Raw genomic sequence first — 15,584 nt, forward strand, 5'->3', positions numbered from 1 at the left:
GGCCGCTGGGAGGGACCGGGACGCACCGGGAGAGCTGTGAGGGCCGGCGGGGGGGCGCTGGGAGGGACCGGGACGCACCGGGAAAGCTGTCAGGGCCGGCGGGGGGCGCTGGGAGGGACCGGGACGCACCGGGCCAGCTGTCAGGGCCGGCGGGGGGCCGCTGGGAGGGACCGGGACGCACCGGGAAAGCTGTCAGGGCCGGCGGGGGGCGCTGGGAGGGACCGGGACGCACCGGGCCAGCTGTCAGGGCCGGCGGGGGGGCGCTGGGAGGGACCGGGACGCACCGGGCCAGCTGTCAGGGCCGGCGGGGGGGCGCTGGGAGGGACCGGGACTCAACGGGCCAGCTGTCAGGGCCGGCGGGGGGCGCTGGGAAGGACCGGGACGCACCGGGCCAGCTGTCAGGGCCGGCGGGGGGCCGCTGGGAGGGACCGGGACGCACCGGGCCAGCTGTCAGGGCCGGCGGGGGGCGCTGGGAGGGACCGGGACGCACCGGGCCAGCTGTCAGGGCCGGCGGGGGGCCGCTGGGAGGGACCGGGACGCACCGGGCCAGCTGTCAGGGCCGGCGGGGGGGCGCTGGGAGGGACCGGGACGCACCGGGAGAGCTGTCAGGGCCGGCGGGGGGGCGCTGGGAGGGACCGGGACGCACCGGGCCAGCTGTCAGGGCCGGCGGGGGGGCGCTGGGAGGGACCGGGACGCACCGGGAGAGCTGTCAGGGCCGGCGGGGGGGCGCTGGGAGGGACCGGGACGCACCGGGCCAGCTGTCAGGGCCGGCGGGGGGGCGCTGGGAGGGACCGGGACGCACCGGGCCAGCTGTCAGGGCCGTCGGGGGGGCGCTGGGAGGGACCGGGACGCACCGGGCCAGCTGTCAGGGCCGGCGGGGGGGCGCTGGGAGGGACCGGGACGCACCGGGCCAGCTGTGAGGGCCGGCGGGGGGGCGCTGGGAGGGACCGGGACGCACCGGGAGAGCTGTCAGGGCCGGCGGGGGGGCGCTGGGAAGGACCGGGACGCACGGGGAAAGCTGTCAGGGCCGGCGGGGGGGCGCTGGGAGGGACCGGGACGCACGGGGAAAGCTGTCAGGGCCGTCGGGGGGGCGCTGGGAAGGACCGGGACGCACGGGGAAAGCTGTCAGGGCCGGCGGGGGGGCGCTGGGAGGGACCGGGACGCACCGGGCCAGCTGTCAGGGCCGGCGGGGGGGCGCTGGGAAGGACCGGGACGCACGGGGAAAGCTGTCAGGGCCGTCGGGGGGGCGCTGGGAAGGACCGGGACGCACCGGGCCAGCTGTCAGGGCCGGCGGGGGGCCGCTGGGAGGGACCGGGACGCACCGGGCCAGCTGTCAGGGCCGGCGGGGGGGCGCTGGGAGGGACCGGGACGCACCGGGCCAGCTGTCAGGGCCGTCGGGGGGGCGCTGGGAGGGACCGGGACGCACCGGGCCAGCTGTCAGGGCCGGCGGGGGGGCGCTGGGAGGGACCGGGACGCACCGGGAAAGCTGTCAGGGCCGGCGGGGGGGCGCTGGGAAGGACCGGGACGCACCGGGCCAGCTGTCAGGGCCGGCGGGGGGGCGCTGGGAGGGACCGGGACGCACCGGGCCAGCTGTCAGGGCCGGCGGGGGGGCGCTGGGAAGGACCGGGACGCACCGGGCAAGCTGTCAGGGCCGTCGGGGGGGCGCTGGGAAGGACCGGGACGCACCGGGAGAGCTGTCAGGGCCGTCAGGGGGGCGCTGGGAAGGACCGGGACGCACCGGGAGAGCTGTCAGGGCCGGCGGGGGGGCGCTGGGAGGGACCGGGACGCACCGGGCCAGCTGTCAGGGCCGTCAGGGGGGCGCTGGGAAGGACCGGGACGCACCGGGCCAGCTGTCAGGGCCGGCGTGGGGGCGCTGGGAAGGACCGGGACGCACCGGGCCAGCTGTCAGGGCCGGCGGGGGGGCGCTGGGAGGGACCGGGACGCACCGGGAAAGCTGTCAAGGCCGTCGGGGGGGCGCTGGGGGGGACCGGGACGCACCGGGCCAGCTGTGAGGGCCGGCGGGGGGGCGCTGGGAGGGACCGGGACGCACCGGGAAAGCTGTCAGGGCCGGCGGGGGGGCGCTGGGAGGGACCGGGACGCACCGGGAAAGCTGTCAGGGCCGGCGGGGGGGCGCTGGGAGGGACCGGGACGCACCGGGAAAGCTGTCAGGGCCGTCGGGGGGGCGCTGGGAAGGACCGGGACGCACCGGGAGAGCTGTCAGGGCCGGCGGGGGGGCGCTGGGAGGGACCGGGACGCACCGGGAAAGCTGTCAGGGCCGGCGGGGGGGCGCTGGGAGGGACCGGGACGCACCGGGCCAGCTGTCAGGGCCGGCGGGGGGGCGCTGGGAGGGACCGGGACGCACCGGGCCAGCTGTCAGGGCCGGCGGGGGGGCGCTGGGAGGGACCGGGACGCACCGGGCCAGCTGTCAGGGCCGGCGGGGGGGCGCTGGGAAGGACCGGGACGCACCGGGCCAGCTGTCAGGGCCGGCGGGGGGCCGCTGGGAGGGACCGGGACGCACCGGGAGAGCTGTGAGGGCCGGCGGGGGGGCGCTGGGAGGGACCGGCACGCACCGGGCCAGCTGTCAGGGCCGTCGGGGGGGCGCTGGGAGGGACCGGGACGCACCGGGCCAGCTGTCAAGGCCGGCGGGGGGGCGCTGGGAGGGACCGGGACGCACCGGGAAAGCTGTCAGGGCCGGCGGGGGGCGCTGGGAGGGACCGGGACGCACCGGGCCAGCTGTCAGGGCCGGCGGGGGGCCGCTGGGAGGGACCGGGACGCACCGGGAAAGCTGTCAGGGCCGGCGGGGGGCGCTGGGAGGGACCGGGACGCACCGGGCCAGCTGTCAGGGCCGGCGGGGGGGCGCTGGGAGGGACCGGGACGCACCGGGCCAGCTGTCAGGGCCGGCGGGGGGGCGCTGGGAGGGACCGGGACGCACCGGGCCAGCTGTCAGGGCCGGCGGGGGGCGCTGGGAGGGACCGGGACGCACCGGGCCAGCTGTCAGGGCCGGCGGGGGGGCGCTGGGAGGGACCGGGACGCACCGGGCCAGCTGTCAGGGCCGGCGGGGGGGCGCTGGGAGGGACCGGGACGCACCGGGCCAGCTGTCAGGGCCGGCGGGGGGGCGCTGGGAGGGACCGGGACGCACCGGGCCAGCTGTCAGGGCCGGCGGGGGGCGCTGGGAGGGACCGGGACGCACCGGGCCAGCTGTCAGGGCCGGCGGGGGGCGCTGGGAAGGACCGGGACGCACCGGGCCAGCTGTCAGGGCCGGCGGGGGGCCGCTGGGAGGGACCGGGACGCACCGGGCCAGCTGTCAGGGCCGGCGGGGGGCGCTGGGAGGGACCGGGACGCACCGGGCCAGCTGTCAGGGCCGGCGGGGGGCCGCTGGGAGGGACCGGGACGCACCGGGCCAGCTGTCAGGGCCGGCGGGGGGGCGCTGGGAAGGACCGGGACGCACCGGGAGAGCTGTCAGGGCCGGCGGGGGGGCGCTGGGAGGGACCGGGACGCACCGGGCCAGCTGTCAGGGCCGGCGGGGGGGCGCTGGGAGGGACCGGGACGCACCGGGAGAGCTGTCAGGGCCGGCGGGGGGGCGCTGGGAGGGACCGGGACGCACCGGGCCAGCTGTCAGGGCCGGCGGGGGGGCGCTGGGAGGGACCGGGACGCACCGGGCCAGCTGTCAGGGCCGTCGGGGGGGCGCTGGGAGGGACCGGGACGCACCGGGCCAGCTGTCAGGGCCGGCGGGGGGGCGCTGGGAGGGACCGGGACGCACCGGGCCAGCTGTGAGGGCCGGCGGGGGGGCGCTGGGAGGGACCGGGACGCACCGGGAGAGCTGTCAGGGCCGGCGGGGGGGCGCTGGGAAGGACCGGGACGCACGGGGAAAGCTGTCAGGGCCGGCGGGGGGGCGCTGGGAGGGACCGGGACGCACGGGGAAAGCTGTCAGGGCCGTCGGGGGGGCGCTGGGAAGGACCGGGACGCACGGGGAAAGCTGTCAGGGCCGGCGGGGGGGCGCTGGGAGGGACCGGGACGCACCGGGCCAGCTGTCAGGGCCGGCGGGGGGGCGCTGGGAAGGACCGGGACGCACGGGGAAAGCTGTCAGGGCCGTCGGGGGGGCGCTGGGAAGGACCGGGACGCACCGGGCCAGCTGTCAGGGCCGGCGGGGGGCCGCTGGGAGGGACCGGGACGCACCGGGCCAGCTGTCAGGGCCGGCGGGGGGGCGCTGGGAGGGACCGGGACGCACCGGGCCAGCTGTCAGGGCCGTCGGGGGGGCGCTGGGAGGGACCGGGACGCACCGGGCCAGCTGTCAGGGCCGGCGGGGGGGCGCTGGGAGGGACCGGGACGCACCGGGAAAGCTGTCAGGGCCGGCGGGGGGGCGCTGGGAAGGACCGGGACGCACCGGGAGAGCTGTCAGGGCCGGCGGGGGGGCGCTGGGAGGGACCGGGACGCACCGGGCCAGCTGTCAGGGCCGGCGGGGGGGCGCTGGGAAGGACCGGGACGCACCGGGCAAGCTGTCAGGGCCGTCGGGGGGGCGCTGGGAAGGACCGGGACGCACCGGGAGAGCTGTCAGGGCCGTCAGGGGGGCGCTGGGAAGGACCGGGACGCACCGGGAGAGCTGTCAGGGCCGGCGGGGGGGCGCTGGGAGGGACCGGGACGCACCGGGCCAGCTGTCAGGGCCGTCAGGGGGGCGCTGGGAAGGACCGGGACGCACCGGGCCAGCTGTCAGGGCCGGCGTGGGGGCGCTGGGAAGGACCGGGACGCACCGGGCCAGCTGTCAGGGCCGGCGGGGGGGCGCTGGGAGGGACCGGGACGCACCGGGCCAGCTGTCAAGGCCGTCGGGGGGGCGCTGGGGGGGACCGGGACGCACCGGGCCAGCTGTGAGGGCCGGCGGGGGGGCGCTGGGAGGGACCGGGACGCACCGGGAAAGCTGTCAGGGCCGGCGGGGGGGCGCTGGGAGGGACCGGGACGCACCGGGAAAGCTGTCAGGGCCGGCGGGGGGGCGCTGGGAGGGACCGGGACGCACCGGGAAAGCTGTCAGGGCCGTCGGGGGGGCGCTGGGAAGGACCGGGACGCACCGGGAGAGCTGTCAGGGCCGGCGGGGGGGCGCTGGGAGGGACCGGGACGCACCGGGAAAGCTGTCAGGGCCGGCGGGGGGGCGCTGGGAGGGACCGGGACGCACCGGGAAAGCTGTCAGGGCCGTCGGGGGGGCGCTGGGAAGGACCGGGACGCACCGGGAGAGCTGTCAGGGCCGGCGGGGGGGCGCTGGGAGGGACCGGGACGCACCGGGCCAGCTGTCAGGGCCGGCGGGGGGCCGCTGGGAGGGACCGGGACTCAACGGGCCAGCTGTCAGGGCCGGCGGGGGGGCGCTGGGAAGGACCGGGACGCACCGGGAAAGCTGTCAGGGCCAGCGGGGGGCCGCTGGGAGGGACCGGGACGCACCGGGAGAGCTGTCAGGGCCGGCGGGGGGGCGCTGGGAGGGACCGGGACGCACCGGGAAAGCTGTCAGGGCCGGCGGGGGGGCGCTGGGAGGGACCGGGACGCACCGGGAAAGCTGTCAGGGCCGTCGGGGGGGCGCTGGGAAGGACCGGGACGCACCGGGAGAGCTGTCAGGGCCGGCGGGGGGGCGCTGGGAGGGACCGGGACGCACCGGGCCAGCTGTCAGGGCCGGCGGGGGGCCGCTGGGAGGGACCGGGACTCAACGGGCCAGCTGTCAGGGCCGGCGGGGGGGCGCTGGGAAGGACCGGGACGCACCGGGAAAGCTGTCAGGGCCAGCGGGGGGCCGCTGGGAGGGACCGGGACGCACCGGGAGAGCTGTCAGGGCCGGCGGGGGGGCGCTGGGAGGGACCGGGACGCACCGGGCCAGCTGTCAGGGCCGGCGGGGGGGCGCTGGGAAGGACCGGGACGCACCGGGAAAGCTGTCAGGGCCGGCGGGGGGCCGCTGGGAGGGACCGGGACGCACCGGGAGAGCTGTCAGGGCCGGCGGGGGGGCGCTGGGAGGGACCGGGACGCACCGGGCCAGCTGTCAGGGCCGGCGGGGGGGCGCTGGGAGGGACCGGGACGCACCGGGCCAGCTGTCAGGGCCGGCGGGGGGGCGCTGGGAGGGACCGGGACGCACCGGGCCAGCTGTCAGGGCCGGCGGGGGGGCGCTGGGAGGGACCGGGACGCACCGGGCCAGCTGTCAGGGCCGGCGGGGGGGCGCTGGGAGGGACCGGGACGCACCGGGAGAGCTGTCAGGGCCGGCGGGGGGGCGCTGGGAGGGACCGGGACGCACCGGGCCAGCTGTCAGGGCCGGCGGGGGGGCGCTGGGAGGGACCGGGACTCACCGGGCCAGCTGTCAGGGCCGGCGGGGGGGCGCTGGGAGGGACCGGGACGCACCGGGCCAGCTGTCAGGGCCGGCGGGGGGCGCTGGGAAGGACCGGGACGCACCGGGAGAGCTGTCAGGGCCGGCGGGGGGGCGCTGGGAGGGACCGGGACGCACCGGGCCAGCTGTCAGGGCCGGCGGGGGGGCGCTGGGAGGGACCGGGACGCACCGGGCCAGCTGTCAGGGCCGGCGGGGGGGCGCTGGGAAGGACCGGGACGCACCGGGCAAGCTGTCAGGGCCGTCGGGGGGGCGCTGGGAAGGACCGGGACGCACCGGGCCAGCTGTCAGGGCCGGCGGGGGGCCGCTGGGAGGGACCGGGACGCACCGGGAGAGCTGTGAGGGCCGGCGGGGGGGCGCTGGGAGGGACCGGGACGCACCGGGAGAGCTGTCAGGGCCGGCGGGGGGCCGCTGGGAGGGACCGGGACGCACCGGGAAAGCTGTCAGGGCCGGCGGGGGGCGCTGGGAGGGACCGGGACGCACCGGGCCAGCTGTCAGGGCCGGCGGGGGGGCGCTGGGAGGGACCGGGACGCACCGGGCCAGCTGTCAGGGCCGGCGGGGGGGCGCTGGGAGGGACCGGGACGCACCGGGCCAGCTGTCAGGGCCGGCGGGGGGCGCTGGGAAGGACCGGGACGCACCGGGCCAGCTGTCAGGGCCGGCGGGGGGGCGCTGGGAGGGACCGGGACGCACCGGGCCAGCTGTCAGGGCCGGCGGGGGGGCGCTGGGAGGGACCGGGACGCACCGGGCCAGCTGTCAGGGCCGGCGGGGGGGCGCTGGGAGGGACCGGGACGCACCGGGCCAGCTGTCAGGGCCGGCGGGGGGCGCTGGGAGGGACCGGGACGCACCGGGCCAGCTGTCAGGGCCGGCGGGGGGCCGCTGGGAGGGACCGGGACGCACCGGGCCAGCTGTCAGGGCCGGCGGGGGGGCGCTGGGAAGGACCGGGACGCACCGGGAGAGCTGTCAGGGCCGGCGGGGGGGCGCTGGGAGGGACCGGGACGCACCGGGCCAGCTGTCAGGGCCGGCGGGGGGGCGCTGGGAGGGACCGGGACGCACGGGGAAAGCTGTCAGGGCCGGCGGGGGGGCGCTGGGAAGGACCGGGACGCACGGGGAAAGCTGTCAGGGCCGTCGGGGGGGCGCTGGGAAGGACCGGGACGCACGGGGAAAGCTGTCAGGGCCGGCGGGGGGGCGCTGGGAGGGACCGGGACGCACCGGGCCAGCTGTCAGGGCCGGCGGGGGGGCGCTGGGAAGGACCGGGACGCACGGGGAAAGCTGTCAGGGCCGTCGGGGGGGCGCTGGGAAGGACCGGGACGCACCGGGCCAGCTGTCAGGGCCGGCGGGGGGCCGCTGGGAGGGACCGGGACGCACCGGGCCAGCTGTCAGGGCCGGCGGGGGGGCGCTGGGAGGGACCGGGACGCACCGGGCCAGCTGTCAGGGCCGTCGGGGGGGCGCTGGGAGGGACCGGGACGCACCGGGCCAGCTGTCAGGGCCGGCGGGGGGGCGCTGGGAGGGACCGGGACGCACCGGGAAAGCTGTCAAGGCCGGCGGGGGGGCGCTGGGGGGGACCGGGACGCACCGGGCCAGCTGTCAGGGCCGGTGGGGGGGCGCTGGGAGGGACCGGGACGCACCGGGCCAGCTGTCAGGGCCGGCGGGGGGGCCATGGGAGGGATCGGGACGCACCGGGAAAGCTGTCAGGGCCGGCGGGGGGGCGCTGGGAAGGACCGGGACGCACCGGGAGAGCTGTCAGGGCCGGCGGGGGGGCGCTGGGAAGGACCGGGACGCACCGGGCCAGCTGTCAGGGCCGGCGGGGGGGCCCTGGGAAGGACCGGGACGCACCGGGCCAGCTGTCAGGGCCGGCGGGGGGGCGCTGGGAGGGACCGGGACGCACCGGGCCAGCTGTCAGGGCCGGCGGGGGGGCGCTGGGAGGGACCGGGACGCACCGGGCCAGCTGTCAGGGCCGGCGGGGGGGCCATGGGAGGGACCGGGACGCACCGGGCCAGCTGTCAGGGCCGTCGGGGGGGCGCTGGGAGGGACCGGGACGCACCGGGCCAGCTGTCAGGGCCGTCGGGGGGGCGCTGGGAGGGACCGGGACGCACCGGGCCAGCTGTCAGGGCCGGCGGGGGGGCCATGGGAGGGACCGGGACGCACCGGGCCAGCTGTCAGGGCCGGCGGGGGGGCGCTGGGAGGGACCGGGACGCACCGGGCCAGCTGTCAGGGCCGGCGGGGGGGCCATGGGAGGGACCGGGACGCACCGGGCCAGCTGTCAGGGCCGTCGGGGGGGCGCTGGGAAGGACCGGGACGCACCGGGCCAGCTGTCAGGGCCGGCGGGGGGCGCTGGGAGGGACCGGGACGCACCGGGCCAGCTGTCAGGGCCGGCGGGGGGCCGCTGGGAAGGACCGGGACGCACCGGGCCAGCTGTCAGGGCCGGCGGGGGGGCGCTGGGAGGGACCGGGACGCACCGGGCCAGCTGTCAGGGCCGGCGGGGGGGCGCTGGGAGGGACCGGGACGCACCGGGCCAGCTGTCAGGGCCGGCGGGGGGGCGCTGGGAAGGACCGGGACGCACCGGGAGAGCTGTCAGGGCCGGCGGGGGGGCGCTGGGAGGGACCGGGACGCACCGGGCAAGCTGTCAGGGCCGTCGGGGGGGCGCTGGGAAGGACCGGGACGCACCGGGCCAGCTGTCAGGGCCGTCAGGGGGGCGCTGGGAAGGACCGGGACGCACCGGGCCAGCTGTCAGGGCCGGCGGGGGGGCGCTGGGGGGGACCGGGACGCACCGGGCCAGCTGTGAGGGCCGGCGGGGGGGCGCTGGGAGGGACCGGGACGCACCGGGCAAGCTGTCAGGGCCGGCGGGGGGGCGCTGGGAGGGACCGGGACGCACCGGGAAAGCTGTCAGGGCCGGCGGGGGGGCGCTGGGAGGGACCGGGACGCACCGGGAAAGCTGTCAGGGCCGTCGGGGGGGCGCTGGGAAGGACCGGGACGCACCGGGAAAGCTGTCAGGGCCGTCGGGGGGGCGCTGGGAAGGACCGGGACGCACCGGGAAAGCTGTCAGGGCCAGCGGGGGGCCGCTGGGAGGGACCGGGACGCACCGGGAGAGCTGTCAGGGCCGGCGGGGGGGCGCTGGGAGGGACCGGGACGCACCGGGAGAGCTGTCAGGGCCGGCGGGGGGGCGCTGGGAGGGACCGGGACGCACCGGGCCAGCTGTCAGGGCCGGCGGGGGGGCGCTGGGAAGGACCGGGACGCACCGGGAAAGCTGTCAGGGCCGGCGGGGGGCCGCTGGGAGGGACCGGGACGCACCGGGAGAGCTGTCAGGGCCGGCGGGGGGGCGCTGGGAGGGACCGGGACGCACCGGGCCAGCTGTCAGGGCCGGCGGGGGGGCGCTGGGAGGGACCGGGACGCACCGGGAGAGCTGTCAGGGCCGGCGGGGGGGCGCTGGGAGGGACCGGGACGCACCGGGCCAGCTGTCAGGGCCGTCGGGGGGGCGCTGGGAGGGACCGGGACTCAACGGGCCAGCTGTCAGGGCCGGCGGGGGGGCGCTGGGAGGGACCGGGACGCACCGGGCCAGCTGTCAGGGCCGTCGGGGGGCCGCTGGGAGGGACCGGGACTCAACGGGCCAGCTGTCAGGGCCGGCGGGGGGGCGCTGGGAGGGACCGGGACGCACCGGGCCAGCTGTCAGGGCCGGCGGGGGGGCGCTGGGAGGCACCGGGACGCACCGGGCCAGCTGTCAGGGCCGGCGGGGGGGCGCTGGGAGGGACCGGGACGCACCGGGCCAGCTGTCTGGGCCGGCGGGGGGGCGCTGGGAGGGACCGGGACGCACCGGGCCAGCTGTCAGGGCCGGCGGGGGGGCGCTGGGAGGGACCGGGACGCACCGGGCCAGCTGTCAGGGCCGGCGGGGGGGCGCTGGGAGGGACCGGGACGCACCGGGCCAGCTGTCAGGGCCGGCGGGGGGGCGCTGGGAAGGACCGGGACGCACCGGGCCAGCTGTCAGGGCCGGCGGGGGGCGCTGGGAAGGACCGGGACGCACCGGGAGAGCTGTCAGGGCCGGCGGGGGGGCGCTGGGAGGGACCGGGACTCACCGGGCCAGCTGTCAGGGCCGTCGGGGGGGCGCTGGGAAGGACCGGGACGCACCGGGCCAGCTGTCAGGGCCGTCGGGGGGGCGCTGGGAGGGACCGGGACGCACCGGGCCAGCTGTCAGGGCCGGCGGGGGGGCGCTGGGAAGGACCGGGACGCACCGGGCCAGCTGTCAGGGCCGGCGGGGGGGCGCTGGGAGGGACCGGGACGCACCGGGCCAGCTGTCAGGGCCGGCGGGGGGCCGCTGGGAGGGATCGGGACGCACCGGGCCAGCTGTCAGGGCCGTCGGGGGGGCGCTGGGAAGGACCGGGACGCACCGGGCAAGCTGTCAGGGCCGGCGGGGGGGCGCTGGGAGGGACCGGGACGCACCGGGCCAGCTGTCAGGGCCGGCGGGGGGGCGCTGGGAAGGACCGGGACGCACCGGGCAAGCTGTCAGGGCCGTCGGGGGGGCGCTGGGAAGGACCGGGACGCACCGGGCCAGCTGTCAGGGCCGGCGGGGGGCCGCTGGGAGGGACCGGGACGCACCGGGAGAGCTGTCAGGGCCGTCGGGGGGGCGCTGGGAAGGACCGGGACGCACCGGGCCAGCTGTCAGGGCCGTCGGGGGGGCGCTGGGAAGGACCGGGACGCACCGGGCCAGCTGTCAGGGCCGTCGGGGGGGCGCTGGGAAGGACCGGGACGCACCGGGAGAGCTGTCAGGGCCGGCGGGGGGTCGATAGGAGGGACCGGGACGCACCGGGCCAGCTGTCAGGGCCGGCGGGGGGTCGATAGGAGGGACCGGGACGCACCGGGCCAGCTGTCAGGGCCGGCGGGGGGGCGCTGGGAGGGACCGGGACGCACCGGGAAAGCTGTCAGGGCCGGCGGGGGGCGCTGGGAAGGACCGGGACGCACCGGGCCAGCTGTCAGGGCCGGCGGGGGGCGCTGGGAGGGACCGGGACGCACCGGGCCAGCTGTCAGGGCCGGCGGGGGGGCGCTGGGAGGGACCGGGACGCACCGGGCCAGCTGTCAGGGCCGGCGGGGGGCCGCTGGGAGGGACCGGGACTCACCGGGCCAGCTGTCAGGGCCGTCGGGGGGGCGCTGGGAGGGACCGGGACGCACCGGGAGAGCTGTCAGGGCCGGCGGGGGGCGCTGGGAAGGACCGGGACGCACCGGGCCAGCTGTCAGGGCCGGCGGGGGGGCACTGGGAAGGACCGGGACGCACCGGGCCAGCTGTCAGGGCCGGCGGGGGGCGCTGGGAAGGACCGGGACGCACCGGGCCAGCTGTCAGGGCCGGCGGGGGGGCACTGGGAAGGACCGGGACGCACCGGGCCAGCTGTTAGGGCCGGCGGGGGGGCACTGGGAAGGACCGGGACGCACCGGGCCAGCTGTCAGGGCCGGCGGGGGGCGCTGGGAGGGACCGGGACGCACCGGGCCAGCTGTCAGGGCCGGCGGGGGGGCGCTGGGAGGGACCGGGACGCACCGGGAAAGCTGTCAGGGCCGGCGGGGGGGCGCTGGGAGGGACCGGGACGCACCGGGCCAGCTGTCAGGGCCGGCGGGGGGGCGCTGGGAGGGACCGGGACGCACCGGGCCAGCTGTCAGGGCCGTCGGGGGGGCGCTGGGAGGGACCGGGACGCACCGGGCCAGCTGTCAGGGCCGGTGGGGGGGCGCTGGGAGGGACCGGGACGCACCGGGCCAGCTGTCAGGGCCGGCGGGGGTCGCTGGGGGCACTGGGAGCACTGGGAGTACCGGGACGCACTGAGGGCACTGGGGGCAGTGGGGGCAGTGGTAGCGTTGGGAGCATTGGGGGCACTGGGGGCACTGGGGGCGGTGGGGGCACCGGGAGCAGTGGGAGTACCCGGAGCACTGCGGGCGCTGGGGGCACTGGGACACCGGGAGCACCGGGAGCATTGGGGCACTGGGGGCACTGGGGGCACTGGGAGTGATGGGGAGCACCGGGAGCACTGGGGCACTGGGGGCACTGTGAGGGAGCAATGGGAGCACCGGGAGCACCGGGAGCACCGGGAGCACTGGGGGCACCGGGAGCACTGGGAGCACTGTGGCACTGGGGGCACTGGGGGCACTGGGTGCACTGGGGCACCGGGAGCACTGGGGCACTGGGGGCACTGGGGGCACTGGGGCACTGGGGCACTGGGGGCACTGGGGGCACTGGGGCACTGGGGCACTGGGGCACTGGGGCACTGGGGGCACCGGGAGCACTGGGAGCACTGGGGGCACTGGGGCACTGGGGGCACCGGGAGCACTGGGGGCACTGGGGCACTGGGGGCACTGGGGGCACCGGGAGCACTGGGGCACTGGGGGCACTGGGGGCACTGGGGGCACCGGGAGCACTGGGGCACTGGGGCACTGGGGGCACTGGGGCACTGGGGCGCTGGGGGCACCGGGAGCACTGGGAGCACTGGGGCACTGGGGGCACTGGGGGCACTGGGGGCACTGGGGCACTGGGGCACTGGGGGCACTGGGGCACTGGGGCACTGGGGGCACCGGGAGCACTGGGAGCACTGGGGCACTGGGGCACTGGGGGCACTGGGGCACTGGGGGCACCGGGAGCACTGGGGCACTGGGGGCACTGGGGCACTGGGGGCACTGGGGGCACTGGTGACGGCCACAGCCTCGCGGCTGGTGCCGGAGCAGGGCGAGCTCCGCCTGGCCGCCGCCGGCCCCGGCCCCACGGCCGCGGTGCTGTGGGGCTGGGCTCAGCGCAACGGCCGCCTGCGGGAGCTGCTCGAGCTGCTGCGGGGGCTGCACCTGCTGCGGGCGCACGACCTGCTGGCGGCCTGTGAGACCCCCCGCGATCCCCCCGGCACCCCCCCGGCGCCCCGGGACCCCCCGGGACCCCCTGGGAAACCCGCCCCCCAGACCCGCCCTGGGACCCCCACGGGACCCCCGGCGACTCCCCGCCCCCCAGACCCCGCCTGGGACCCCACCGACCCCCCGCTCCCAAGACCCCCCCGCCCCCCGTCACACCCCGCCCCCCCGCGACGCCCCGCCCCGCCGATCCTCCGGGACCCCTCGACTCCCCCCAACCCCCCACCCCCCCGGGACCCCCAAACCCTCGCAGCTCCCTGGGACCCCTCGACCCCCCGACCCCGCCCCCCGTGACCCCCCCCCGGGACCCCTGACCGCTCCAGGACCCCTCCTGGCATCCTCCAACACCCCCCTCCCCCCATTTGGACCCCCCTTGGGACCCCCAAGCTCTCCAGGACCACCCTGGGATCCCCCAAACCCCCACCTATTTGGGGCCCTTGAGCCCCCCTGAGACCCCCCCCAGGACCCCCAACACCCCCCTGGGACCCTCCTGAGGCTCCCCAGGAACCCCCCCGGGACGCCTGAGCCCTCTGGGACCCCCCGGCATCTCCCAGAGTCCCTGAAAACCCTGCCGGACCCCCCCTGAGCCCTCCGGGACCTCCCCATAACCTCTGCGACCCCCCCCCAGCACCCCCAGATCCCCGCTGATCCACTCTGGGACCCCCCAACCCTTGCTGGAGCCCCCCAGATCCCCCCCAACCACCTGCCAAGCCCCCGGGACACCCCCCCCCGGACTGACCCCGCTGTGTCCCCAGGGTACCCCGGCCTGGCCTCCCCCAGCGAGCCCCCCCCGCTGCCCCCCCTGGACCCCCCCGCGTTCTCCGTCACCCCCAGCCCGCGGCTGCTCCCCACGGCCCCCCCGGGCCCCCCTCAGACGCGTTCACCGCCTCTGCCTGGGACCCCCGAAACAGCCCCCCCCAGGTAACGCCCGGAAAAGGGAGAGGGGGTCTGATGGGGGGGCACAGCCCCCCAGCTGACTCCCTTCCCCCCCCCCAACTGACTCCCTTCCCCCCCCAGAGCCATCCCTGCCCCTCCCGGGCCCCCCCCCCCAGCGCCCTCCTCAGCACCCCCTGCCTAGACCCCCCGTTCCCGGACCCCCCGTGCCCCCCCGATGAGGTACGGGCTGGGGGGGGGCAAAGGGGGGTAACTGGGGTTACGGGGGGGGTGGGAGGGGCTGGGGGGGCAATGGGGGGGGCTCCTTGGAGAGCACTGAAGTGTTTGGGGGGGTGATGGGGGTCAGATGGGGGTAGAGGGGATATTTGGGGGGGCATTTGGGGGGGCTGGGGGCCCTGGGGGTATTTTGGGGGGCCCTGGGGGAATTTGGGGGGCTGGGGGGGCCCTGGGGGGGGCCTGGGGTATTTTGGGGGACCCGGGAGGTATTTGGGGGCTGGGGGGGCCCGGGGGGAATTTGGGGGCCCGGGGGGGTATTTGGGGGGGATGGGGGCCCTGGGGGTATGTGGGGGGCCCTGGGGGTGTTTGGGGGCCCCGAGTTATTCGGGGGGCTCTGGGGTGTTTGGGGGTCCCGGGGTTATTCGGGGGGCCCTGGGGGTATTTGGGGGGCCCCGGGGTTATTCGGGGGGCCCTGGGGGTATGTGGGGGGCTGTGGGGGTGTTTGGGGGCCCCGGGGTTATTCGGGGGCCCCGGGGGTCCGCCCCATTGCCCCCCGTCCCCGCAGGCTCTGGCCTCGCTGTGCTCGTCCATGGCCTCGCTGAGCCCGCGTCCCCCCCGCGGCGCCCCGGGCCCCCTCCCCGCCCCCCCGCCGCCCCCAACCCTTTTGCTGGCGGCTGGGGGAGCTGGCGGGGGCCACGGGGGGCTTCGCCGACAGCCACAAGGTGGGCGAGGGGGGCTTCGGGGTGGTCTATCGCGCCCGCCTGCGCCACACCGACTACGCCGTCAAGCGCCTGCGGCGGGTACGCGGCGCCCGGGGGGGTCCCCGTGTCCCCCGGGACCCCCCCGTGTCCCCCCCATATCCCCCCGGGACCCCCCCGTGTCCCCCCCCATCCCCCCCGGGACCCCCCCGTGTCCCCGGGACCCCCCCGTGTCCCCCCCATATGACCCCCGGGACCCCCCGTGTCCCCCCCCATATCCCCCCGGGACCCCCCCGTGTCCCCCGGGACCCCCCGTGTCCCCCCCATATCCCCCCCGGGACCCCCGTGTCCCCCCCCATATCCCCCCGGGACCCCCCCGTGTCCCCCGGGACCCCCCCGTGTCCCCCCCATATCCCCCCCGGGACCCCCGTGTCCCCCCCCATATCCCCCCGGGACCCCCCCGTGTCCCCCGGGACCCCCCCGTGTCCCCCCCATATCCCCCCCGGGACCCCCCGTGTCCCCCCCCATATCCCCCCGGGACCCCCCCGTGTCCCCCCCATATCCCCCAC

The 15,584-nt window shown here is 79.4% G+C and overlaps 1 protein-coding gene across 1 annotated transcript in view; it reads left to right on the forward strand.

Annotated features, from left to right (window-relative positions):
* The window catches only part of LOC135318285 (interleukin-1 receptor-associated kinase 1-like), a 42,042-nt gene extending 26,898 nt beyond the window's left edge, over positions 1-15,144 (forward strand). Inside the window, exons 2-5 of the mRNA XM_064475444.1 lie at positions 13,011-13,178; positions 13,963-14,128; positions 14,225-14,323; positions 14,883-15,144. Of these exons, the coding sequence (XP_064331514.1) occupies positions 13,011-13,178; positions 13,963-14,128; positions 14,225-14,285 (395 nt within the window). The 3' untranslated portion in view covers positions 14,286-14,323; positions 14,883-15,144. The remainder of the gene's footprint in view (positions 1-13,010; positions 13,179-13,962; positions 14,129-14,224; positions 14,324-14,882) is intronic.
* The last annotated feature ends 440 nt before the right edge of the window (positions 15,145-15,584 follow it).

Source organism: Phalacrocorax carbo, chromosome 29 (genome assembly GCF_963921805.1).
Source record: "Phalacrocorax carbo chromosome 29, bPhaCar2.1, whole genome shotgun sequence".
Taxonomy (NCBI): Eukaryota; Metazoa; Chordata; class Aves; order Suliformes; family Phalacrocoracidae; genus Phalacrocorax; species Phalacrocorax carbo.